The sequence below is a fragment of the Capra hircus genome, chromosome 6, assembly GCF_001704415.2.
Source record: "Capra hircus breed San Clemente chromosome 6, ASM170441v1, whole genome shotgun sequence".
NCBI classification, from domain to species: Eukaryota; Metazoa; Chordata; class Mammalia; order Artiodactyla; family Bovidae; genus Capra; species Capra hircus.
In genome coordinates this window covers 89129867-89157436 of record NC_030813.1, presented here as the reverse complement: position 1 = coordinate 89157436, position 27570 = coordinate 89129867, and the positions used below count along the sequence as shown (strand labels likewise).

At 37.4% G+C, this 27570-nt stretch overlaps 2 protein-coding genes across 5 annotated transcripts in view; one reads left to right on the top strand and one right to left on the bottom strand.

Moving 5' to 3' along the window:
• RASSF6 (Ras association domain family member 6) overlaps positions 1–14735 on the top strand; it is a 68199-nt gene extending 53464 nt beyond the window's left edge. For 3 of the 4 annotated variants that reach the window (XM_018049569.1, XM_005681748.3, XM_018049568.1), the window contains 7 exons: positions 159–256; positions 1651–1835; positions 5525–5626; positions 6496–6547; positions 12430–12548; positions 12642–12739; positions 12838–14735. In XM_018049569.1, the coding sequence (XP_017905058.1) occupies positions 159–256; positions 1651–1835; positions 5525–5626; positions 6496–6547; positions 12430–12548; positions 12642–12739; positions 12838–12913 (730 nt within the window). In that variant the 3' untranslated portion in view covers positions 12914–14735. The remainder of the gene's footprint in view (positions 1–158; positions 257–1650; positions 1836–5524; positions 5627–6495; positions 6548–12429; positions 12549–12641; positions 12740–12837) is intronic. The other variant, XM_013964716.2, reaches the window with a different exon arrangement.
• Positions 20332–27570, bottom strand: part of LOC102177879 (alpha-fetoprotein) — a 49421-nt gene continuing 42182 nt past the window's right edge. Inside the window, exon 14 of the mRNA XM_018049567.1 lies at positions 20332–21015. Coding sequence (XP_017905056.1) covers positions 20971–21015 — 45 coding nt within the window. The 3' untranslated portion in view covers positions 20332–20970. The remainder of the gene's footprint in view (positions 21016–27570) is intronic.

Here is a 27570-nt window from a genome sequence, read left to right as displayed (position 1 = left end):
TAGATATAGATTTAATGATATAAAGATTATTATAATTTAGGCTGGTGTGTCTACCCACAGAGGCCCATGGTACTGTATTAATACTGTAAATCTGGAAACTATCATAGGCCCTTTGATAAATATAATTGATATCACTTACACAATTTATTACTTTTCAGGGGAATGACACGCTGGGGACAATTTGATGATCTTTATCGCATTAGTGACTTGGACAAGGATCAGATTCCAGTGACTGGAGGAACAGGTTCCCAAGAAGGTCAGTATCAAACTCTTATTAATGAGGAGACTTTTTTAGCTAATATAATGCATGAATCCTAAATGTTTCTCTGAAATATAACACTTTATATACCATTAGTTATTAAACTCTTATTTTATATTTTAAAAATATATCCTAGGAGCATACCAACTTAAGTCACTACAGTGCTCATATAATGTTTAAGAACCTTACTTTGCAATATAAAAGCATTATTTTAAAAAAATGTATTAAGTCACTTAGCTTTATTAGATTAGGGAGAACTAATGGTTTGAATAAAGTTTTTCATACATAAAATTGTTCAGTATTTCCTCCCAAGGATTAGGATCATTCATAACTCAGTAGTTTTTTATGTTAAGACCAAGCCCTTCAGGTTGAATTCTACATCTTTTGAGAAGCTAAACATTTTAGTTAATATGACATGACTTCTCAGAGGCAGATATACTTGGTTTGCTATATTTGATAGGGTTGTTTTAAGCATATATATGGCTGAGTTGCTCTGCTGTGTACCTGAAACTATCACAACATTGTTAATTGGCTATATTCCAAGATAAAATAACAAGTTTAAAAAAAGAGAGAAATCTACTTAAAAATCAAGTGAGTTTATATCAAATTTGACAAACCAATGGAAAATGCCAGCTCCTATGACTTGTGACATCAGTAATCATAACAACAATGGTATAATACTATTAGTTTTCTGTCATTTACTGAGACAGGCATGATATTTTGTATTTTACATGGATTTTCATTTTTATATGGTATATAGAGATCCAAGGAGGAGTTGATGACTGAGACTGGAGTGGGGTTCACATTTTTGGCATGGTGATATTACCAAGCTGATTTCAGATTGAACAAGGGTATCATGCAGGCATTATCTTCAGGAAGCTACCAGCAACTTCCAATGTGTAACTAATTTTTTTCAAAGCATTCTCAATTCATCCCCTCTACTGTCCTTTAACAACTCATATTCTACGACAAACATGATGCTCCTGCTGGGACTTCCTTATTTTTGTCTTATGGCCTTTTGGCATTTTTTATATGAGAATCCTTATATTAATAATTAATCCATTGACAACACTCATTTCAACACAGGGGAATCCCAATATCTTGACACCAAAGATATAATAAAAATCTATTTGTATGTAGCACCAGTGCTAGAGAAAGGTGAAACATCACTTGCTTATACTCTAATTACAATTAAATTAAAATTCCAACGTAAAATGGAACACAAGTGTTACCAGATGTCCCTGTTCTTAAACAAGATCATCGCTATTTTCTGTTTAGAAGAAGTTTAGTTCATTGCTTAGCCACATAATTACTTACTAATACTAATCCATCCATGATGCAAAGAGATGAGCAGCTAAATTTTATGGGTTTATAACCTTTATTCTTCCCAGACTATTTATCTTATCACAGTAGCACTCTGAAGCCTCATGCAAACGAAGAGCCTGAATCCCCATTACTCTACAGAACTATGAGTGAAGCAACCCTGGTGAGGAAAAGGATGACGCCTCCGATGATGGACAGAAAAGCCAGACAGAAGCATAGGGCCTCTATTAATGGACACTTTTATAACCACGAAGTGAGTTACAATTCCATTAATGTCATTTAAAAGAATGCTGTCTATTGTGCTAACAATATCACTGAATTGAATTTACAATTCAAACTTACAATACTATCAGCTATATTGCTATCATTACTGGGTACTCTCTTTATTTGGCATGAAATTGTTTTGCTGGCTTATCTCATTACTCACTAAAACATAATCATATGAAGCAGATACTATTCTTTTCCCTATTTTACATATGAGTTAACTGAGGTTCACAGTTGTTGTTCAGCCACCAGTCATGTCCAGCTCTTTGCAACCCCATGGACTGCAGCACTCCATGTTTCCCTGTCTTTCACCATCTCCCAGAGTTTGCTCAAATTCATGTTTATTCAGTCAGTGATGCCATCCAACCATCTCATCCTCTGTCGTCCCCTTCTCCTCCTGCCTTCAATCTTTCTCAGCATCAGGGTCTTTTCCAATGAGTTGGCTCTTCACATCAGGTGGCCAAAGTGTTGGAGCTTCAGCATCAGCCCTTCCAATGAATATTCAGGGTGATTTCAGGATTGACTGACTGCTTTGATCACCTCAGATTCACAGAAATTCACAGAGGTTACAGGTCACAGGTCACACTGCTTATAAGTACCAACTCTGAACTCAAATCCAGCTTTGTCTGATGCCAGAACCCAAGTTCTCAACCAGCATGATTGGTGAACCCTAAGTGGCAGCCCCTATGATACACACTGGAGGTACACAGATGGCTCAGCTGGTGCCTGTGTCAGCATGGAGCTCAGCACTTGGGCAAAGAAACCAATACATCCATAAATGTCCTTAGAATCATGTAAGTCTACAAAAGATATTGGTTCAAAGTACATTCAAACATTAAATTTGAAATAAAAGGATTAAGTCAGCTATAGCCCTGTTTATTCTGATCAGTTAAATTTCTAATTCCAGGTCTTACACATATAATATACATATCACTTTTTACAGAAGTGCAATTATAGTTTATATAATTTGTATTCTGATTTTTTCATTTAATATGTGTTGAAATTTTACGTGCCATTCTGTAATATTTATAAGACTTAAGTTGGCTGAAGGTAGGAAATAGATCATTCTTTTCTAGAACTCAAATTTTTTATGTCATGTATTTTAGCAATCATTCATCCACTCATTTAATAAATACTTTAAAACCACTCTATGTGAGGCACCATTTTAAGCTTTCATACAAAATATTAATTCATTCATCATAAGCTTTTTCCTTAGAAGGCTTTCTACCTTTTTCTTTCTTCCTCCCTTGGAAGGCTATCCTTATGTCTCTTTGGAGACTGGTGGGGAGAAATCTCCCTTGTGAATTTTTGATTCTAATTAGACATTTTTCTGTCTCAAGAATTTCCTCCCTGGCCAAGACATAATATTGACAGTCCCCTACAGATATGCAACTACCAATAGTCCTGGTTTCTTCTCTTCAGAATTATGCTGTATGTCATCAGCACATGTAGGGTGGTTTGTGTTAAGAAAGGCTGTGAAAGCCACATATTTCCAAATGAGCAGCTTCCAGATTGGTCTGCAGTACTAAGAACGAAATTGGCACTAGGTTGGCAGCATAGCATCATAATTAAAATTCTTGGTCTTTGCAGTTTGATGACTTGATTGCAAATTCTTGCTGAGCAAATAAAAAATCTCAATCTCTTAGCTTTCATCCTTCCTTCTTTACAAGGCTGTTCATGGGATTAAGTGGAATGAGGTGAATTTAGCACTTAGCATAGTGTCTGCACAAAAGAAGAACTGAGTTTACATTAGTGTCATTGCTGTTGATTGAAAGAGATCAAGTGAAACTAAAGATATTTCATACAAATGTCATTTACTACAGTATAATAACTAGCAGAAAATGAAACCCCAAAAGCCAAAGCACCCTATCAATGGGTAGGCAATGATGGATATCTAGGAATTTAAGTTGAAGTAGTTGTAAGATATGTTTTTATATCATGAAAGCTCTTGATAATGCCATTATTGAATAACACACTTAATAGAGGCTTAGATTGTGATACATAGTCCCAAGGGAATATGTTCCAAGACCCTCAGTGGATGCCTGAAACCAAGGATAGTACTGAATTCTGTGTATACAATGTTCATTCCTATACATACATACCTATGATAAAGGTTAACTTATAAATTGGGTAAAATAAGAGATTAACAACAATATCTAACAATAAAGTAGAATAATTATAATAATATAGTGTAAAAATGTTATGTGGATGTGGTCTTTTTTTCTCTCTCTCTCTCAAAATATCTTGTAGTACTGTATTCAATTTTATAAGGTCAGGAGATGATAAAATGCCTATGATGTAATAAGATAAATTGAGGTAAATGACATAGGCATTGTGATGCAGCATTAGGCTACTAATGACCTTCTGACAATATATCAGAAGGAGGATCATCTGCTTCAGATGATCCTGGACCATCAGGCTGTGGTGAAGTTGATAGATATCTGTCAGAAGCAGACACGGTCAGTGGTTGGGGATCTTGGGCAGGGTGGAGTAGGATGGTGCAAGATCTTATCATGCTACTCAGAATGGCTTCCCTGGTGGCTCAGATGGTAAAGAATCTGCCTGAAATGCAGGAGATCCCGGTTCAATCACTGGGTCAGGAAGATCCCCTAGAGAAGGGAACAGCAACCTACTCCAGTATTCTTGCCTGGAGAATCCCATGGACAGAGGACCCTGGTGGGCTACAGTCCATGGAATTGCAGAGTTGGACACTACTGAGCAACTAACACTTTCAACACACTTTCTGAATGCCACACAGGGACTTCCCTGGCAGTCCAGTGGTTAAGATTTCGCCTTCCAGTTCAGGGGGTGTGGGTTTGATCCCTAGTCAAGTAGCTAAGATCCCACATGCCTGTGGCAAAAAAAAGGAAAAACATAAAACAGAAACAATATTGTAACAAAGTCAATAAAAACTTTAAAAGTGGTCCATATTAAAAAAAAAAACTTAAAAAAAAAAAGAACAACACACAATTTAAAATGTGTGAATTATTTCTGGAATTTTCCATTTAATTTTTTCATCTCTCTCAGGACTTTATTTTTAAATAGGAATAAAATTCTGAGTAAAAAATTTATGGTTATATGTTTCTTATAATTTTTATGGTGCAGTACTAATCCCCAAGAGGGATGTGTCAGATTTATTGGATCATGGCAGCTGTTTACCGAATTTTATCTAAAGAGCCAACTACTGATTAGAGGAACTTGTGAGAAACATTGTTCTAAATGTTCAATTAGCAGCACTTTTACCCAAATCCTCAATTGAGATATAAGCTGAATCACATGAAATTGGCAACACTGGACCATTTCTGACCAACTGAAAAGGAATGATTTCATATGGTTCAAATAAAAGCAATTTAGAACAATTACTCCCAAACAGGAGGGAATTTTGAAATCTTAAATTACAGTAAAGAATAGCATGATTATCTAATGAAAATATTTCAAACATTCTTAAATGATGTTTTACCTAACTTACTCTAGAAACAATATGAAGCTGCTTAAAGGCATACATAGTACTCAACAACCAAAACAAAGAAAGTAAAAATAAGAAAGCAAAATTTTAAACTCATGATCTCGGATTTTTTGCGCAAAGGAAGGCCAGATTCAAGAGACAGACTCTTGTTAGTTTGTCACATATGTCCTTAAAATTACAAAAATCTTTTCTTTTTTTTTTTCTTCTTCTAGACGTCAATTTTCACTCCAGCCTTTGGATCAGAAACTAAGGTCAGAGTAAACAGTAATATGAGAACTGAAGAAGTAATAAAGCAAATTCTCCAAAAATTTAAGGTAATCTTTATCAGTGAACTGAAGTATAAATATCTTGTGTATAATTTAATTGTAAACACATAAATGGATTTTTCTGAAAAAGACATATAAGCATGTATATCTAAATTAAATATTCAGTTCCAAAAAATTCTTTCCTATGTATTGTTGACCCTTGAAAAACACGTTTGAATGCCATGGGTCTATTTAAATATGGATTTTTTGTGAACTTTTTATTTTTTATTGGGATATAGCCAATTAACAATGTTGTGATAGTTTCAGGTAAACAGCAAAGGGACTCAGCCATATATATTCATAAATATGGATTTTTTTCTTCAATGCATATATTACTGTTTACAGTACATGGTTGGTTGAATCCATGAATGCAGTCCTGAGAGTACAAAAGGCCAACTGAGGGACTAGAGTATATGTGGATTTTGGTATCCACTGCTGCTGCTGCTAAGTCACGTCCCTCGTGTCTGACTCTGTGCAACCCCATAGATGGCAGCCCACCAGGCTCCCCCGTCCCTGGGATTCTCCAGGCAAGAACACCGGAGTGGGTTGCCATTTCCTTCTCCAGTGAATGAAAGTGAAAAGTGAAAAGTGAAGTTGCTCAGTCGTGTCTGACTCTTCATGACCCCATGGACTGTAGCCCACCCAGCCCCTCCGTCCATGAGATTTCCTAGGCAAGAGCCACAGCAGATACCAAAAGATAACTGTATAACATCTTTTAGTAACTGCACTGAGAAATTACCTTATCCCCTGGGAGCAGAGAAGATTTTATATATGAAAGTGGAAAATTAAAGTGAAGAAACAGATATATAATCTGGGTCTGGTTGGCTTAGAAAACACTAACAAAGAATTCATGTCTGTTCATTTTTTTCCATTGACAGATTGAAAATAGTGCCCAGGATTTTGCACTTTACATTATTTTTGCAACAGGAGGTAAGAAAACTTGCTTATTCTTATGTGACTGCATGTGTTGTCGTTTCCTGCCCATGAATAAGGCAGAAAAGCAGTTCACCTCTTTCTGCGGAAGAAAGGGAGGAAGGGAAGAAAGAAAGAAGAGAGGTGGAGTGTTTTACATTATTCATCCTTCACAGTTTCAAAGGAAGACAACCTAAGAATAAGGGGTCCCAGAAGAGCTTAACACAAAAGACTTTGTTTGTTGCTGCTGCTGCTGCTAAGTCATTTCAGTCGTGTCCGACTCTGCGCAACCCCATAGACAGCAGCCCACCAGGCTCCCCCATCCCTGGGATTCTCCAGGCAAGAACACTGGAGTGGGTTGCCATTTGCTTGTTGGCCAGGCATTAAGCTATCTGAATGGTGATCAAAGAGCCCTGGAGAATAGGTGGAAGAGTCCCAGGAATTGTAGGCATTTCAGTTGTTGATCTTTGTACTCCTTTCCTTTTCACTTTCCCTTATCATTCTAGCTTTTACTGGAGTCATCATTACATACCATTACTCCCTGATCTCATTGGTGCCTCTTTCCTAACATTACCTCTTTCTGACACACTGTGGGAGTGTTCCCTCTTCCTCAGTAGAGAAAAATGTGCAGAGCTATGTGGTGGGGTAAAAGTTAGCATCAGGACCTTGGGAAGAGACTATGTGTGGGGCGCTAGGAGCAAAGAGTAAAAGATGGATTAGAGAAATCCTAAGGCAATATTGAAATGAAATTTCTGAAAGCCTTAAAATAGAAAACCCAGAAATAAACCCTTGCACCTATTGTCAATTAATCTATGACAAAAGAGGCAAGACTACACAATGTTGGAGACAGTCTCTTCTACAAATGGTGCTGGGGAAAAGGTACAGTTAAATGTTAAAAAAAGAAAAAAGTTAGATCATTCTTTAACCCCATATACAAAAATAAGCTCAAAATGGATTTAAGACCTAAATGTGAGATTGCATACTCTAAAACTCCTAGAGGAAAACATAGGCAGAACACTCTCTGACATAAATCACAGCAATATCTTTTTCAGTCTGTCTCCCAGAATATTGGAAATAAAAACAAATGTAAACAATGGGACCTACTTAAACTCAAAAAAGTTTTTTCACAGTAAAGGAAATAGTAAACAAAACAAAACTATAGCCCACTGATTGGGAGAAAATGTTTGCAAATGATGCAAATGATACAAGATCAGCCTCCCCAAACTGCAAACAGCTCATGATACTTAACAGCATCAAAACAAACAGCCCACTCAAAAAATGGGAAGAGGATCTAAACAGACACTCCTCCAAAGAAGACATGCAGACAACCAACAGGCACATAAAAGATGTTCAACATCGTTAATTATTTAAAAAATGCAAATCAAAACTACAATGAGATATCACCTCACACCAGTCAGAATGGCCATCATTAAAACTGAAAAATTTTGAAGTTAGATTATAGAAATGGCTGAAGTTGTAATTTAAGTGTCTGATCACTTGAGCCAGAAATTGAATAAATAAAATAATATATTTTGATACAGAACAACTATAAGAAAATGGAAACTGGATATCCAAACATATATAAAATTGAAGTCTTTATAAATTGAAAGCTTAAATATATATATATATATATAAATTTTTGAAAGTTCTGAGTGTGTGTGTACTCATTCTGGTTGTTTAGGAGAAAACTACAAGATAAAAATGCTGGACTGTATAAAACGTAAAAGATACAAACCAAAGATTATGAAGACTGTCAGATGAAAAATTAATACCTACAGTGTCAAAAAGTTCTTGCAAAGTGATAATGAAAAGGCAACCAGTCCAATGAAAATACAAAGAAGTATGATAAAGCAGTTCAGAGAATAACAAAATAACCTGTAAATATTTTTAGGAAAGTCTAAAGCTTAAGGGAATGCAAGTATCAAAGGAAATGCAAAGGTCAAGGATATGTATATTCAACCCACAATGCCATGTTATCTTTTATCTGATTCTACCTACTGGTTGCCACGGATAAGAGTAAAAGAGAATGTTAATGCAATTCTGCTGAAGATCTGACTCCTACTTTCTTGGAACTCGTTTTAGCAATATTTATTAAAAATCTACAGTATACATATTCCTTAGCCCAGCAAATCCACTGGTGAGAATCTGTTTTACAAAAATCAAAGCACTATTACCTACAGATTTATGTGCAAGGTTATTTATAATGATAGAAAGCTAAAGGCAAAGTTACCCATCAAAGAAGAATGATTTAATACATGATTAATATGCAGCTATTATGAAATGAGTTAGATCTGTACCAGTTGAATGGAGGGAACTTTACAATACATATTTATTAAAAATGCAACATGCCTATAAATGTATAGAACCCGGGTCTCCCATACTGCAGGCAGACGCTTTACCATCTGAGCCACCAGGAGGCCTTTACAATACATATTTATTAAAAATGCAACATGCCTATAAATGTATAGAGTATGACTTCATTTTTAAAAAAGAATTATAAATCCCTATTTAAATATGTGGTTTATATGAGTATATGATTAGGGAGAAAGGTATGGAAAGATAAATACCAAGCCATTAACATTGATTGCTTTGTTAGGGGGTTGGGGAGATACAGAAAAGACAATGGGAAGAAGAGAAAGCATAAAATAAAAAAGCAAAAACTAAACTTTGATTTTTAAAAATGTGTACAATAAAAATAGCAAGTGTGATATGACCACTTTTATGTATTGTCTGTGTGTGTAGCTAAAGAGACGTATGGAGGAGTATCCTCTCAAAGTGAAATGCTGCTTATCTCAGAGTTCTGGGATTCCAGGGAAGTTTTACTTTCTGCCTTGTTTTTTCCTCACAATTACAACAGTGTATAAGGGTTTTTAACTTTACTGATGAATAATTAGGATAATTGACAAATATAATTGAATATATTTAAAGTGTACAACCACTGTGGACCTATTGCTGTGATCAAGATAATCAACATATCTATGAGCTCACATAGTTAACTTTTTTTCCCTTGGGCTAAGAATGCTTACTACTTTCAGCAACTTTCAAGTATACATTAGATCCTCAGAATTTGTTCTTCTAATAACTGAAAATGTGTACCCTTTGACCTACGTAACCTCCTTTCCCCTCTCACAACATGCATATTATTTTAAAATCCGAAAAAAAGAAACCTATTTTTACTATAAAACTACAGTTCTTTACATTTTACCTATGAAAATCACATTTCTTATACATGAAGTTTCTTATACATGAAATCCAGAACTGAAGGTATTCATAACTAAGTCCTTTTTAGGGACTAAGAATAGGGAAAAGAATGGAGCATAGAGCACCTGTTTGGGTAGTAATGTGGAAAATAGATGACTGTACTTTTAAAACCTTTTACCTGCTAAGCCCATGATCTATAATCTCAAATTGAGGCACACTTCAGGATGACCTGAAGAGTTCATTTAAAACACAAATTCTCAAGCCCCTCCAGATCTGAGGACAGTCTGGGAATACATATTTCTAATAATTATTCCAGGTGACCATGAAGTAAGAAACATTGTTTTATATTATCAAGCATAAAACAAATTGAGGATGCAAACCCAGGTTAACATAAGATGTAAAGTTCCAAAGAGGGTTCTGCCGTATGACTCAGCAATTCCACTGCTGGGCATATACACCAAGGAAACCAGAATTGAAAGAGACACGTGTACCCCAATGTTCACCACAGCGCTATTTACAGTAGCCAGGACATGGAAGCAACCTAGATGTTCATTAGCAGATGAACGGATAAGAAAGCTGTGGTACATACACATGATGGAATATTACTCAGCTATTAAAAAGAATGCATTTGAATCAGTTCTAATGAGGTGGATGAAACTGGAGCCTATTATACAGTGTGAAGTAAGTCAGAAAGAAAAACACTAATACAGTATATTACACATATATATGGAATTTTAAAAGATGGTAATGACAACCTTATATGCAAGACAGCAAAAGAGACACAGATATAAAAAACAGACTTTTGGACTCTGTGGGAGGAGAGGGTGGGATGATTTGAGAGAATAGCATTGAAACATGTATATCGCTGTATGTGAAACAGATGACCAGTCCAAGTTTGATGCATGAAACAGGGCACTCAAAGCCGGTGCCCTGGGACAGCCCAGAGGGATGGGATGGGGAGGGAGGTGGGAGGGGTTTTCGGGATGGGGGACACATGTACACCCGTGGCTGATTCATGTCCATGTATGGCAAAAACCACCACAATATTGCCTTCAATTAAAATAAATTAATTAGTTTTCATAAAAGAGGGTTCTGGTGGGTTAATGAGAGGAGCTGAATTATCAAGGTTCCCCATTGCTTCAGAAATCATGGAGGAATTAAAGCAGCAAACACTGACTCTGTGGACACATTAATGAATCATATCACTAGCTGTGGGGAAGCTGGGCTTCTAAGTTCTGGACTCTGCCTTGCATTTTTTTTCCTGGAGAAGTCCAGTCCAGGGGACGAGAACAGTTCTGACCCTTGGAACTATGAAAAGCCCAAAGAAACACATGATACCAGAGAGGGGACTAACTGGTCTACCTTTTCCCCATCAGTCTACTTCAACAGAGCAGACAATTCTTTAACCGTGTAAGTCTGACCGTGTCACACCTCTTCTCAGATCCTCCAATGGTCTCCCTTCTCACAGCAAAGTCAGAATCTTTGTGCTGGCCCCATTACCTCTTCTCTTCATCATTCAATAGCCCTCTCCTCATCTCCATACCAGCCACCTTGTTCCCTAGGCGCTCTTCGACATCTTTAGGCATGCACTGACTTCATGGGTGCTCAATTTACCTACTTATTCTTTTGACACACACTTCCCCTAAATAGCTTCACGATTTCTCTCTCATCTCCTTCAGGTCTTTGCTCAAATATTACGTCTTCGGTGAGGCCTTCCTCAGCCATTCTAGCAATAATTTAAAACTTTTCACTTGCTTATACATATGTACACACATGCACACTTTCTACCCCCTTCCTTGAGTAACCTTCCCCCTGAATACTTATCACTACATAAGATAGGTTTTATTGCTGCATCTTTCTTATCACCATCCTCTCCATGAGTGTGAGGTCCATGAGAGAAGTGATTTTACTCTGCTTTCTTCTATAGTGTGCCCAGCACAGAGAACAAGGCCTGGTACATAGTAAGAACTCAAAAATTATTTGAGGAAAGAAAATGATTGTAAGGGCACTGTGTCCTGTTCATGCTTTATTCTGATAAAAATGATATCACAGATGTGAAACTACTTAGGCAAAAAATTAGAAATATTTTGTGGTAGAAGTGTTTATAACTTTTAGAAATTTGAAGTTCTGGGAATATACCAAATTGGAAGTTATTTTCTTTCTCATGTCATTATTATGGCTGAATGGATGAAGCCAATAGAAGAATGAAATATAAAAAAATACTGCTAATGTAAATAACAGTTCAGAATATATTTTTAAAGAAAATCCAAAGATTGGATGTGGGGTGAGAGGGAAATGAAGAATTGAAGATAATTACAAAGTTTTGGATCTGAGCTACTAGAAGGATAGAATTACATTAATGGAAATAGGAAAGATCAATAAGTATTTATTGAATGAATGTTTTTAGGTTTTGCAAAGGCATAAATGGGATGGCAGATTTGTCTGAACATCCAAACCAAAGGCAAGGTTAGAATTCTGAAATGGAAAGTCAAATCCCAAAGGATAGCAAGAGAAAGTCTATTTTTAGTTCACTTAAAGCTTTTAATTTCAACTTGCTTTTTCGAGTGAGTAAACCAACTCCTCTTCTTTATAGGTTTCACAAAGTAAGTAGAAGAAGCAAAATGAATGGACAAATTATGTTCCTTTTTTTCCTCTATGGTGGCCTCCTGACTGTAGCTGATTCTTCTTTTCATTTGCAGAGCAGAAACGGCTAAAGAAGACAGACATTCCGCTGCTGCATAGACTCCTACAGGGACCGTCCAAAACAAATGCTCGCATTTTCCTCATGGATAAAGACGCAGAAGAAATTAGCAGTGATGTATGGATGCCATTGCCCTGAATCTGTCTTTGAGCTGTCCTGACCCAGTACCTCTCACACAAATGCTCTGCCTTTTTTGTTTTTTTCTTTCAGGTGGCTCAGTATATTAACTTTCATTTTTCTCTCCTGGAATCCATCCTTCAAAGATTAAATGAAGAAGAAAAAAGAGAGATCCAAAGAACAGTAGCAAAGTAAGTCAAGAGCTTACACACTGGGTGTTTGGTTCTTTAGTAGATTCAATGCACGAAATATGTCCAGGGGTTAATATTTTTTTTCTCCTTATTTTCAGATTCCGTACAGAAAAGGCAATCATATTGAAATACCTTCGAAGTAAATGGGTAATAAAAACAGAGACAACAGTTTAGCAGTACAAGTCACTATTGCTAAGCCACTTCAACAAAATTAGAAGGTTTTGATACTATTTCAGTGCATAAATTCTATACTTGCATTAAAAAAACATATGTGAACTTGAATCTATAGTTTGTTGAATGTAAGGCTTGTCTCTCTCTGAAGTGAAGAGATTAGGTAGGATTCACAGTTGGACTAAAAGAAACTTGAATTTAGTTTCAGTAACTAAAATAAGCTTGGATACTATGTATTCCAAATAGTTTTTAGAGTAAAACACTCAGTGAACTTGAATTTAAATGGTATCTTAAGATACCATGTAGCTTAAGCTTATTTAACTTCAACTGTCAAGAGAACTATCAACTAGCTCTCAGAAATGATTCAGAAGTAATAGCTTCCAGCTCTTGAAATAAAATATCAGCCCATTATTATCCCACCAAGAAATCTGATGGTGATGGTATTTCACAGTTTCTTAAACTCTAGCCTTTTCATAAAACCTAGGAGTGTCTTTCAGTCTTTTGAGCTATCTATAACATCAGAGCTACCTGTCCTTTGGGACAGAAAACATTATGGACTCTGCTAAGAAATCCAAATCATAATTCTCTCAACCCGAGCCCCTCTTTTTTACCCCCTCTGTTCTACTGATGAATTTCAAAAGTGTTCTTAAGATTTTTCTTAAGTCAGTTGAACTAGTTTTCTTTATTTTTCCAAATAAACATATCACAGAGATTTAATGTATTTCATCAGCTAGGCTAAGACTTGATCCATGATAACCATTTGTTGCTGAATGAATACAGAAGATGATGCAAAGCTATGGGATCTGAAGTTGGGCAGGAAATCTCAAGCTCTCTTCTTTTTCTCCAAAATAACTCATTCCACAAGACAGGGCTCAGGGTCCTTCAAGTCCACTTCACCAGTCTGAAAAAGCACTGCAAATGCCACAAGTTTCACCTGTGATTTTACTTATGAACTCTGTATTAAAATGGAGATTCATGCAGCTTTTTTCCATTCTACTACTAGTTCTATTTGCATTCCTCATAAGCATGGGACTCAATGGACTCACTGACTCAATGGACATGAATTTGAGTAAACTCCAGGAGCTGGTGATGGACAAGGAGGCCTGGCATGCTGCAGTCCATCGGGTCGCAAGAAGTCGGACACAACTGAGTGACCGAACTGAACTGAATAAGTATTGGATTACATTGATTGTATTACACATACCATAGGATACGGTTGAGTGTTGTAAACCCAGTTGGAAGATCAGCTATCAAAACATGAAACATGTTTAAGACAAAGTATTACTTCCCAATGTCACCAAATCCCAAACTGGATGAAAGTAAAAGTGCGCTATGAACTTTTCAGTCCTAGGAAATCTCCTTTATTGAATAAGACAGTGGCTTGCATCTTTATCCTTTTATCTATGAGTTAATAAGAAAGTCTCAACTCACTAAAATAAAGCAAATATAGTGGTTAAAACTCAGTATACTCAAACCTACTTATTTAAAGTAGTCTCAAGTATCTGCCATAGACATGACAAAAGAGTCATCTTTAATATCTTGAAAGTCTACAAAATGGAAAAAATAATAAGTAAGAAACATGGTTTAAAAAGTAAAATTGCAGAAGAGAAAATGCAAATAGCTACTAAGTGTGTGGGAAAAGTTGTATCTTAATAGTGATCAGTGGTATTAGTCTGTGTCTAAAGAGGAGACAGAAATCACACAGTCATTTAAATGGGGGTTATAATTTAATATAAAGAACTATTTAGCTGTGATAATAGGAGAGCAACTATAAAAATGGAAAGGAAACTCTAAAAGGGACCCTAGTCTGAGGAAGAATACCCAACTAAGGAAAACTTGGGGTAAGGAGTTGAAATGCACTGAAGAAGGTGTGGCTGCAGCCCATCGCACAGAGGAAACGTCCTCTGCTCCCAGGACACAGCAGGGCCATACACATAGGATAAGCAGGAACAACCCTCTGGAGTGTGGATCCAGTGGGCAAGTGAGCACAGGGGCTGCTCTGTGGGCGCAAGGCCAGATCACAGCGTCGGTGTCTGGAGGGGTTGCAGGAAAGAAAGTCTAGAGAACAGGTAAGCTGAGGCTGAGGGGTAGGCACCCAGATGAAGCCTGGGGCGCTGCTGCCAGTGCTGCTGGGACTGTGAGCTGCGGGAACCATCTCTGCAGGAACCATCTCTGCAGGAACCTAGTACAACTCTGTGTATGCCGTGGGCTGCGGCATCTTTGAGGCTGCATGGGACAGAGATGGGGCAAGTGGCTTACTAGATAGTCAGCCCCACAGAGCACTCTCTGGGAGCGAGCACCAAGGTGAGAGGGTGTGGAGAGTAATGATCTGAGTTAGAGCACAGGACTGTAAGGGGCTCCAGGGTGTGCCACCACAAACCAAATCAAGAGCTACAAAAGGGTTTGCGGGAGCAAATGCTAAAGAAAGCTGCACCCCACAGGCAACTAGCGCTGAAGAAACCATTCTGGGAGGAGCCCCGGAGAAAGAAAGTCAGCTTCCCGGGAACCGGCCTGCCAGCCCCTACGAATCAGGAAAAACCTGCTTCCTCCTACAGTGCTTCTCCAGCGCCCTCTACTGGCCAAGCATGATATAATGTAGGCTGCAAAGGAAGCGAATTTCAATGCTCTATCCTGCAGCTGGGGCCCCACTAAAGCCTAGCCTGAAAATAAATAAATAATGGTTTCCACGTCCAGTTTCACAGAGCCAACAACAAAGAGTGAGTTTGTAACAGAGAGGCAATAAAATAACTGGTATGTCAACAAAATGCAAAGTAAGAAAGTGAAATTGGTCTATTAAAAAGGTGAAAAATGATAATATTAAATACTCAACAAATTACAGTGAGATGTACTGTACTCAGTACTTAGACTACTGGCCTTCCCTCATGGCTTAGCGGCAAAAAAATCTGCCTGCTAATGCAGGAGACCTGGGTTTGATCCTTGGGTTGGGAAGATCCCCTGGAGAAGGAAATGGCAACCCACTCCAGTATTCTTGCCTGGGAAATTCCATGCACAGAGGAACCTGGTGGGCTACAGTCCGTGGGGTCATAAAAAAAGTCAGACATGACTTAGCGACTAAACAACAAAAGAGATACAAATGAGATACAAGAGATACAAATATAACTTTTCTCGAGAGCAAATTTAGCAGTAAGTCCACCCTATAATTTTACTTATAGAATCTTATACGAAAATAATCAGATGTACAAAGACACTATGTAAAGATGACTATTATTTATTGTGATAAAAGGAAGTAAATAGCCTAATATTCAAAAATAGAAAAAAATATTAAAGAAGGAAAAACAGTCACCCATGGAATGTAATGCAGCTCTTAGAATTGTTTTCTAATAAATTTTAATTATAAGAGTAAATTCTCCTTATGTTAAGATAAGAATATAGATACAAATATCCAAAAGTGTACTATCTATAATATAGATGTTTTTATATGAGTATATCCTATTCCTGTATATATACATGTATGTATGTAGTATATATACCACAAACCAAAAGCATGTTAAATGTGGTTATATCTGGTTTGTAGAATAAGGTATGGGTGATTCATATTTTTCATATTTGTTTATCTTATTAAATAATTTAGAATGAACATGTATTACTTTTTAAACCAGGAAATAGAAAATGTATGATTAAAAAGTTACCAATGAAAAAGTAGCAAGTACCTGCAATCACAGAGTTCTACTAGATGCAAAAAAAGGCAAATAAACTCTTCAAGTGAGACATTAACATCACTGCAGTGGTAGTTTTGAATATGTCTCTGAAGGCTTTGATACTCCACCTTTCAAGAGACAGAGTCTAATCCTCCTCACCTTGCCAGTGGGCTGGACTTAGTGACTCACTTTTAAGGAACAGAGGAGAACAGAAGTGCCAGGCTGTTGCTTGGGGAGACTAGGTCATAAAAGTCACCGCAGTGTCCTCCTTGCTTCTTCTCTTGGATTGCTTGCTTTGGGGGTGCCAACTGCCACATCCAGAGTAACCCTGGGGAAATCAAGGCGTCCCCTCCACAGTCCACAGCCGTGTAAGCGGGCCATCAACTCACCCCAGTCAAGCTTTCAGATGACTGCAGCCCTGTCTAAGAGCTTGCCTGCAACCTCGTGAGAGACTTGAGCCCAAACAAAAAGAAAAAACCAGCTACGCCACTCCTGGATTCCTGATCCTCAGAACATGTATGAGATACAAAATGTTTGTGGTAATATCCTGCTACATTTTAGGAGAAGTTGTTACATAACAATAGATAACTGATATAATTTCTGAGACAAAAATCTGTTCATTTCAGAGACATCTTTCTGTCATACAAGAATATAAGCTTTTGTAACAGAACTATTCATCTTTGTTTTAAATGGTCCAAATATTTCACTACCAGTTACATATTAGTTCAAATTCAGTTCTAGATAACGTTAAACTTAATGGTAGAGGTCCTGTCACGTTCATCTTTGTATAGTTTGCTGTATTTAATATTGTGCCCTTTGTATAGGATGTGCTCAATCAATCAAAGAACTGAATACATTAATGAATGAATAAAAGAATGAGTGAATAAATTGTCTAAAATATTTTTATAAAATCCCCTGTAAGAATGCTTCCTTTTTCACAAATCTGATCTAGTAGCTAAAAATATATAGAAACTTTTCAAACGGTTATTCTCCAATATGATGGTATATTTTATTATCTCTTGGCAGTATGAAATATACAGTTAGGCAGTGTTGCTATGGAATTTTGTTTAGGGTTGTTCCACATGGCTTCAAGCACTGAAGGAGAAACAAGTACATTTGCAAGGCAGTTGATGAGGTGGAAAAGATGGCAGATGTATCTATTATACTGAGATATCTACATATGAAAGGAAAGAAAGGAAAAGGATGCAATTCAAGAGGGCAAAACCCTTCCACAGCATCCATTTGTCTTCTAAATAACAGCTAACCTATTAGACTGAGACCTTTGAAGCTGTCCATATTTGGCCTACAAAGGCAACAATTTCATATTGTTCAAACTAACCTCACTTAGCATTTGTCAAGCACTATTTTAAATGCCTTCCCTAGTTCAACTCATTTAACGTTCATTACACTTCCAAGAGGATATTAACTTTTAAGTCCAACTGTAAAGATGAGGAAAGTAAGTCATGGAGAGGTTAGGAGGTTTGCTAAACTCTTTAGTAGAAGACCAAGGCTCTAGAATCCTTGGTTCTATGGCTCCAGAATCCACACAATTAACCACAAGAGTATATCAGTTCAGTTCAGTCACTCAGTCGTGTCTGACTCTTTGTGACCCCATGAACTGCAGCATGCCAGGCCTCCCTGTCCATCACCAACTCCCGGAGTCCAGCCAGACCCACATCCATTGAATCAGTGATGCCATCCAACCATCTCATCCTCTGTCGTCCCCTTCTCCTCCTGCCCTCAATCTTTCCCAGCATCAGGGTCTTTTCAAATGAGTCAGCTCTTTGCATCAGGTGGCCAAAGTATTGGAGTTTCAGCTTCAAAATCAGTCCTTCCAATGAACACCCAGGACTGATCTCCTTCAGAATGGACTGGTTGGATCTCCTTGCAGTCCAAGGGACTCTCAAGAGTCTTCTCCAACACCACAGTTCAAAAGCATCAATTCTTTGGCACTCAGCTTTCTTTATAGTCCAACTCTCACATCCATACATGACTGCTGGAAAAATCATAGCCTTGACTAGATGGACCTTTGTTGGCAAAGTAATGTCTCTGCTTTTTAATATTCTATCTAGGTTGGTTATAACTTTCCTTCCAAGGAGTAAGGGTATTTTAATTTCATGGCTGCAATCACCATCTGCAGTGATTTTGGAGCCCAAAAAAATAGTCACCCACTGTTGCCACTGTTTCCCCATCTATTTGCCATGAAGTGATGGGACCAGATGCCATGATCTTCGTTTTCTGAATGTTGAGCTTTAAGCCAACTTTTTCACTCTCTTCTTTCACTTTCATCAAGAGGCTCTTTAGTTCTTCTTCACTTTCTGCCATAAAGGTGGTGTTATCTGCATATCTGAGGTTATTGATATTTCTACCAGCAATCTTGATTCCAGCCTGTGCTTCTTCCAGCCCAGCGTTTCTCCCAGCCCAGCATTTCTCATGATGTACTCTGCATAGAAGTTAAATAAGCATGACAACATACAGCCTGACAACATACTCCGTTTCCTATTTGGAACCAGTCTGTTGTTCCATGTCCAGTTCTAACTGTTGCTTCCTGACCTGCATACAGGTTTCTCAAGAGGCAGGTCAGGTGGTCTGGTATTCCCATCTCTTTTAGAATTTTCCACAGTTTATTGTGATCCACACAGTCAAAGGCTTTGGCATAGTCAATGAAGCAGAAATAGATGTTTTTCTGGAACTCTCTTGCTTTTTCGATGATCCAGAAGATGTTGGCAATTTATCTCTTGTTCCTCTGCCTTTTTTTAAACCAACTTGAACTTCTGGAAGTTCACAGTTCACGTATTGCTGAAGCCTGGGGTTTCACCCTAAACTACACACCTTCAGATGGCAGTCTGTCTGTCTTCATTTGTAGTAAAGAAATAATAGTACCCACTTCATTATACAGTTGTAGAAGTTACAGGAATATTACATTTAAAGGCTGACACTTTGCATGTAAGAAGTGTATGATAAATACTAGCTATTGTTATAACTAGGCTTCCCTGGTGCCTCAGACAGTAAAGAATCTACCTGCAGTGTGGGAGACCTGGGTTCAATCCTTTGGTCAGGAAGAACCCTTGGAGAAAGGAATGGGTACCCCAGTATTCTGCCTGGAGAATTCCATGGATGGAGGAGCCTGGCCGGCTACAGGGTCACAAAGAGTTGGACATGACTGCTCTACTAATACTTTTCACTGTTGTAACTAAGCTACAATGTGTTCCCATGCAGCATTGTAACCTAGGCTTTCACTGAGTCTTACTACTTTGCTCTTGTCTTAAAACCCACCACGTACATTTTCTAGTCACTGGCCAGGGTGCCTTCTTCCATGGACTTTCCTTGTCTCTGGGGTAATGTGTGATCTCAAACCCCTGGGTTTTACCTTATCAGTTAGTTCTGCTCTTAAGACACTGGAAATGTGAAATCTGCCCATTATTACAATTCCTCATGTGATTATATCTTGTTTAAATTCATTAGTGACCTGGTCGTATCATATTCATATCATTCCCTGCAATACCTAGCACAGTTTATTGAACATAATAGATACTTCAATGTTTTTTGGATTTAATTTGCTAATATATATATGAACACATTGAAATTACTGGAGTGAGGAAAAATTGAAATAAAGTATAGAGCACTGAAAAGAGCATTTAATATTTTCTCTAATCAAAACCATTCATTTAGTAAGCACTAAAATATCACTGCTTTTTTTTTTTTTTTTTTTTTTTTTACTTCATTACACACAAAAAAGCATCTGGAAAACTAAGTCCAAAGGATAAGTTCTTTACGTCTTTCTCCCAGGAGTTCTGGGGAAAAAAACTGCTGATACACATCATCATTGGAAGTTCAAGTTAATACGAACATATTGGGATTCCTTGGTGACAATGTCAGCATCACATATCCAGGGTAAAGATGAATGAGAATACTGTTACGAAAGTAACTTTCTTACAAAACCATTTCATTCAGCTCATCAATAATTATTTTCAGTAGTGGTATGGATAGAAACCCGAAGTGGCACTTTGGATCTTTTTCATTCCGGAAACCCAGCAGCCAGGTCCCAGCTTGATGTGGCATGTGGCAGCCCATTATATCCACCTGAGACCTTTGAAAGCCACACATCCCCCCACCCCACCGCCCTGCCCTTGAGTTCATGTTTCCATTGCTGCTTCTGAGAAGTAGAAAGTTTATGAGGAGAAAAGAGGTTGCAGAAGAGTTGCAATAAGTAGATTTTTCTGCTGAGTGAGAAACTAGAGATTCAGTCTAGATTGGTTAGTGTTCCTGAGTAGCATTGTGAGAAGATAAAAACTGACACTATTGATTTTTATTCTGAGTATTAAACATGGATTTCATCATTCATGAAAAACAAAATGCAGTTCTCAACAAAGATCCTATGGTGACATTTTCTGGAATCATTTAGCCTCCCAAAAGAAGCTGGCACTTTTCAATCAGTTTGGACCCCTAAAAAGAAAAAATAAAGCAAATAAGCACATCTGTGAGAAAGAGAACACAGCTAAACAGCTCTGATCCCCAAATAGAAAATCTTTAAGACTTCCCTGTTGCATGCCTGAGATATATCCCAATATGCCCATGACTCAAGGTCTTAGAATAGAATTGCTCATAGGCCTAGTCCCTTAGTTTAAGGACTTAATTCACTGCAATGACACCTACGTTCAAGACCCCAGATTTGGCTAAATAAAAATTTGCTTCCTTCTCACTAAAGTATGGCACTCTTTTGCTGCAGAGTGAAAATGAACAGTCAACATCAGCTTCACACTGCATTTTAAAACAGCTCTAGGGTAATCCCATAGTACATATGTACTCAGTCACTGAGTTGTGTCCAACTGTTGGAAACCCCATAGACTGCACCCCAGCAGGCTCCTCTGTCCATGGAATTCTCCAGGCAAGAATACTGGAGTGGGTTACCATTTTCTTCTCCAGGGGATCTTCCTGACCCAAGGATGGAACTTGAGTCACCTGTGGCTCCTGCTTTGCCAGGAATATTCTTTACCACTGAGCCACCTGGGAAGCCCATATGTGTGTCTGTGTGTGTGTATACATACATATGTATCTTTTAAAAATATTGATGTATGTATTTGGCTTGCCAGGTCTTAGTTGGAGCACACAGATCTTTAATCTTCATTGCAGCATGCAGATTCTCAGTTGCAGCATGAGAATCTAATTCCCTGACCAGGGATCAAATCCAGGCCCCCTGCTTTGGGAGCACAGAGTCTTAGTCACTGACCACCAGGGAAGTTCTCTTGTTTATTCTTTTTCAGATTCTTTTCCATTATAAGTTATTACAATACAGTGAATATATTTCTCAGTGCCATATAGTAGGTCCTTGTTTATTTTATACACAGTAGTATTTATATAATAATCTGGAACTCCTAGTTTATCTCCTTCCACCCCCTGCTATCCCCTTTGGCAATCATTGTTTTCTATGTCTGTGAGTCTATTTCTCTTTAGGAAATACATTCAATCATATCATCTTTTTAGATTCCACATAGAAGTGGTATAGAATGCTATCTGTCTTTCTCCATCTGACTTACTTCGCCTTGTATGATGATTTCTAGGCCCATCCATGTTGCTGCAAATGGCATTACTTCACTCTTTTCATGACTTAGTAATATTCCATTGTGTGTGTGTGTATATATATATATATATCACATCTCTTATCCATTCATCTGTTAGTGGGTATATTTATATTGTTTCCTTTCCTGGCTATTGTAAATAGTGCTGCTATGAACTGCAGTGCATGTATCTTTGAAAAATTAGAGTTTTCATCTTTTCTGGATATATGCCCAGGAGTGGGATTGTGGGGTCATGGTAGGTCTCCTTTTAGTATTTTTAAAGGAAACGCCATACTATTTTCTTAGTGGCTGCACCAATTTACATTTCTACCAATAGTGAGGGAGGGTTCCTTTGTTTTCTCTCCAGCATTTCTTATTTGTAGACTTTTTAATGAGGGCCTTTCTGAATGGTGTGAGATGATACCTCACTGTAGCTTTGATTCACATTTCTCTGATAATTAGCAATACTGAGCATCTTTTCCAGCTAGCCATTTGTATGTCTTCTTTGGAAAAATATCTATTTAGGTCTTCTGCTCACTTTTTGATCGGGTTATTTGATCTTTTGATATGAAGCTGTATGAACTGTTTGTGTATTTTGAAAATTAATCCCTTGTCAGTAGCATTGTTTGCAAATATTTTCTCCCAAGTCCATATGTTGTCCATATAGGAGGCTACTAACCTATCATCCGTCTGAACTTCGGAATAAATATTGCTTGTCTATTTCTCCACATCCTGTGACATACTTTTCAAGACTCTACATTCTAGGATATAGCAATTTGCCAACATCCTTTCATCTCTTTTGAAGTCCCAATTCAATAATAGTAGCAATATACCAGAAAGAATAAAGCCTATTGAAAAACCCACCATCAATGTAAGAGCTATTGATGAACTTCTGAAAAAAAAAGTCATAGATATGATATTAATCAACATCTCAAAATGCAGAGATGGGAGCTCAGAATAGCAACATGTAGAGATATTCCAGCAGTAAAAGACCAGAAAGTCACTGATTTCTGAGCTACTTCTGTTCTTACCTGCTGCTCAGTCCATTTTCTAAAGCTTCCTTAAGATTTCTGAAATCACTACTATCTTTTCAATATACTATTTTTTACTTAAGTTATCCAGAATTTGACCATATTATTTACAACTAAAGAATTCAAGCTAACATACAGCTAAAAAACAAAACTGTGTAAATATATGGATAAAATAAGAATTTAAACATATAAGGACACCAGAAGTTTTTCTCCTGGGTGCCCATTCTGAAAAAATACATAAATACATTACATGCTTAAGAATTTAGCCAAGAAAAACTTAATAGAATTCAAGAAAAAACACAAAATGGAATTTTAGAAACAGTCCATTTTACCCAAAGTTATACTAGGAAGAGGGGCTTCCCTGATAGCTCAGTTGGTAAAGAATCTGCCTGCAATGAAGGAGACCCCGGTTGGATTCCTGGGTCAGGAAGATCCCCTTGAGAAGGGATAGGCTACTCACTCCAGTATTCTTGGCCTCCCCTGTGGCTAAAGAATCCACCTGCAACGCAGGAGACCTGGGTTCAATCCCTGGGTTGGGAAGATCCCCTGGAGAAGGGAAAGGTTACCCACTCCAGTATTCTGGCCTGGAGAATTCTTTGGGCTAGTTCATGGGATTGCAAAGAGTCAGACAACTGAGTGACTTTCACTTCACTTCACTTCACACTAGGAAGAAACTTTCCATGGATAGCCAATTCTAGAAATAACTAGGTCCAAACTGAGAGAGTAAGTCAGAGGACTTTTCAAATATAGTTTTAAGATGATAGAATATTCTATTACAAAAACTGTATGATTAAGACCTGATACAACTTAGCAGTGTGATGAAAGCAGATGTTTTGTTTGTCAATATGGAAAAAGAAAGGTAATTAGAACCTCTCAAGAAAGAAGGATGTATTAGGAAATCATAGCCCAAATATGTAAAACTAAACAAATGTGGCATATTTTCTGCATTTGACAATAAGAAAAAAGACTTCATTTAATATTGGTATTTTTTAAGCAATACCAGATAAGTTGTTGAACTGATCCATTCATTGTATGGCTGTAAATAACATTGAAGTTAAACGCACTATTGAATATACTATTTATTGGTTTCCAGTTGTTAGCATCAACTATTGACAAACTGTACACTCCCTGCACTTTGCAGAAGGGCATGGCAACCCACTCCAGTATTCTTGCTTGGAGAATTTCCATGGATAGAGGAGCCAGGTGGGCTACAGTCCATGGAGTTGCAAAGAGTCAGACACAACTGAAGCAACTTAGCACACATACACCTTACATTAACAAAGCAGGATAAACAAACCTAGGGTGTGTGGAAATAATGGCATAGCTTTAAAAAGGAAAGCTGGCAAAGTAATTAAGGAAATTTAGATGTTAATTATGTTGTGGAAAATCACTAGATGCTGACTGAAGTGTAAGAACCAAGGAAAAATATAATCAATAAAAGAAAAACACTTTACCTAAAAATATATTAAAAGTCTACGAGTGGTATTGTTGAAGTCAGTGTAAACACTCTATATTCTTTAAATGATAGCAATATTTTAAGAAGTTACTAAAGTAATAACACTAATCACTAGGAGTACTAATAGGGAAGATTTAAATTGCTTATCTTTTGGGAATGGGAAATGTACCCTGCTTTTCTGTCTGAACTCTTGTTTCACTCATGTTCATGTATTACTTATAAAAGAAACTAAATACAGTATTTCAGAATGACTTTATCCATATGATCGAGATGTCACATTGCTTACTCTGATCCTTGCTTTTTCTCCAGAAATGCATCCCAGGATTGCAGTAGCTTTAATAGTAGACCCATCAAACTGTAAGCAGAGGCTACTTAAAACAGCAAGTCTTTTCACATGAACTTGTGTTGAGTCACAACTAAAAGCAGAGCACTGCTTTTTTTATTATTAAATTTTATATATTATTTTTCAAACTATCATTTCAACCTGCCCAAATTTCTGCTACTTCTTGTTAACATTTTTCTATGTTATATTCTGTTGGCTGACAGATAATTATCTCAGGCTATAATTATCATTCCCCTCTGACCTGAGTATTTTTCTTCTTAAAACTGCTGATGCCTGCAATTCACATTATTACCTCATGAAACATGAGATTCCTTTTCTTTGGAAGATTCAATTCACCTTGTATGGCTGAGTTTCTTATTTTATTCCTTCTTTTTGTTTCATTCTTATTCTTATTGACATTCCAGCATTAACTTCGGCTCACTTTTTTCTCCCTAGAATTTTCCTGCATTCTGGTTTACTTCTCAGAATGTCTTCCATCTTGTCTAAAAATGTTTTATCCTCCCACCAGTCATAGCTAGAAAGGCAATCTTCAAGCCTGCTCACTTTATCTTTTAGCAAGCAGAACAGGTTCACATAATTTACTATTCAAACAAAGAAAATGCCTGTAGGTCCCTGCAGCGGTTAGTCTAACTGGAAAATCTACAGACTGCTAATTGGGTAAGCCTCATCACCTCTAAGGCTTCACAAGTGGCACAGTGGTGAAGAATCCACCTGCTCATGGAGGAGACACAGGAGATTTGCATTCCATCCCTGGGTTGGGAAGATCCACTGGAGAAGGGCACAGCAACCCACTCCAATATTCTTCCCTGGAAAATTCTATGGACGGAGAAGCCTGGTGGGCCACAGTCCATGGGGTCACAAAGAGTCGGACACAACCGAGCACACACAGACTTTACTTGGGGGACTTTGGAGACTCCCAGAGTCACTAGGAATTATTCCTTTGCACTACAGTCAAACCTAGGCCTCTTCCACAAACAGAGACACACACAGAGTCACACAAATTCTTGCTGATAAGATTCCAAGATATTATAGTCCTATATTCTATATGTTCGATTATATAGTCCTGTATTATTGGCTAAGCCTATTCATATAAAATAATGTTATTTTTTAATATTCCAGTCTTATCTTTTTTATTTAATGTCCCCAAATTCTTTTACTTCTTTTCATAAATAGGTTACTTTTCAATTGCTTCATTATTTTTGTTACTGTCCTTGGTTCCAACTTCTCACTAGGAGTTAGATATATGAAAATATTGGGAGGGGATGGGGGACTAGTTTATGATTATCTACTTTCACCCTAAAGTGGTTCGTCAAGTGTTCTCCAAACCATAGCATCAGCAGCTCCTGGGAACTTGCCAGACCCCACCCCAGATCTATTGATCTATTGATCAGAAATCCTGTGAGTAAAAAACACTGATTTTCTTTTAACAAAAGAGAAGTTGCCCTCCAAGCAACTCTGGTGCACACAAATATTCCAGAATCACTGCCTTAGAATAATCATAAGGAGATAAAATTCATGAAACGTTATAGATGATGCATAATTACAGATAATAACCATTTTTTATCTGAAGAAGTTAATCTAGCAAATGATAGTTAATATGATATATTCTTCAGATAGCTCCTATTTGATTCCTTAATATGTGGAGAAATCCTAAAGCAGAGAGGGAAGGGAGGAAATTTGGGCTTTTCAACCATTAAGTTGAAGGTTGCTGTTCGACAAAAAGCGTCAGAAAAAGCACACAGAAATCTTCCGATCGTGTTATTGGTGAAGTAGTTCCAGCAAGAAGTATTCCTGTTCAAGAGCAAGAACATGTCAAGAAAATTCTCTAGGGAATTCTTAAGTACAGGCCTTTCTGAAAAAGGGTTTATGAGCTGACTCATTGGAAAAGACACTGAAGCTGGAAAAGACTGAAGGCATAAAGAGAAGAGAGTGACAGAGGATGAAATGGTTAGGCAGCATCACTGACTCAATGGACATGAATTGAGCAAATTCCAGGAGATAGTGAAGGACAACAGAAGCCTGGTGTGCTGCAGGCCGTGGGGTTGCAAAGAGTCAGACACGACTCAGCAACTGAACAACAAGAACAAGTGTTAATTATATTTATCATGTTGCAAATCATATCCCTGGCATTTGTTTCCCTCATAACTGATTGCTAGTTTGTACTTCTTGACCACCTTCTTCCCCATACAAAGATATTACAATATTATTAACTATAATATATATAATATATAAGATATATAATAAAACTACAATAGTTATTATTATTACTGTTGTTACTCAGGTAGCAATGTGTTTTCTAAATACAGAAAGTAAAAGGGCTTTAAAATGAAAAAATGAACATTTGTGACTGTTTTCATTTTGTGTATCAGCTAGTCTGGCAGTCAGCGAAGTTCTTATTGTGAACAGCCAGATATCTGGAACTCTGTAGTTCATTCAGTCTCTGTCACAACTACTCAATTTTACAACTATTCAATTCTGCTGTTTTAAGAAGCCATAGACAACGTGTAAATAAATGGGCAGGGCTGTGTGCCCACCCAACCTTATTTACATAAACAGGGAGTGAAGCTAAGTTAGCCAGAGGGCGGTAGTTTGACTACCTTTTTGTCAAGGCTA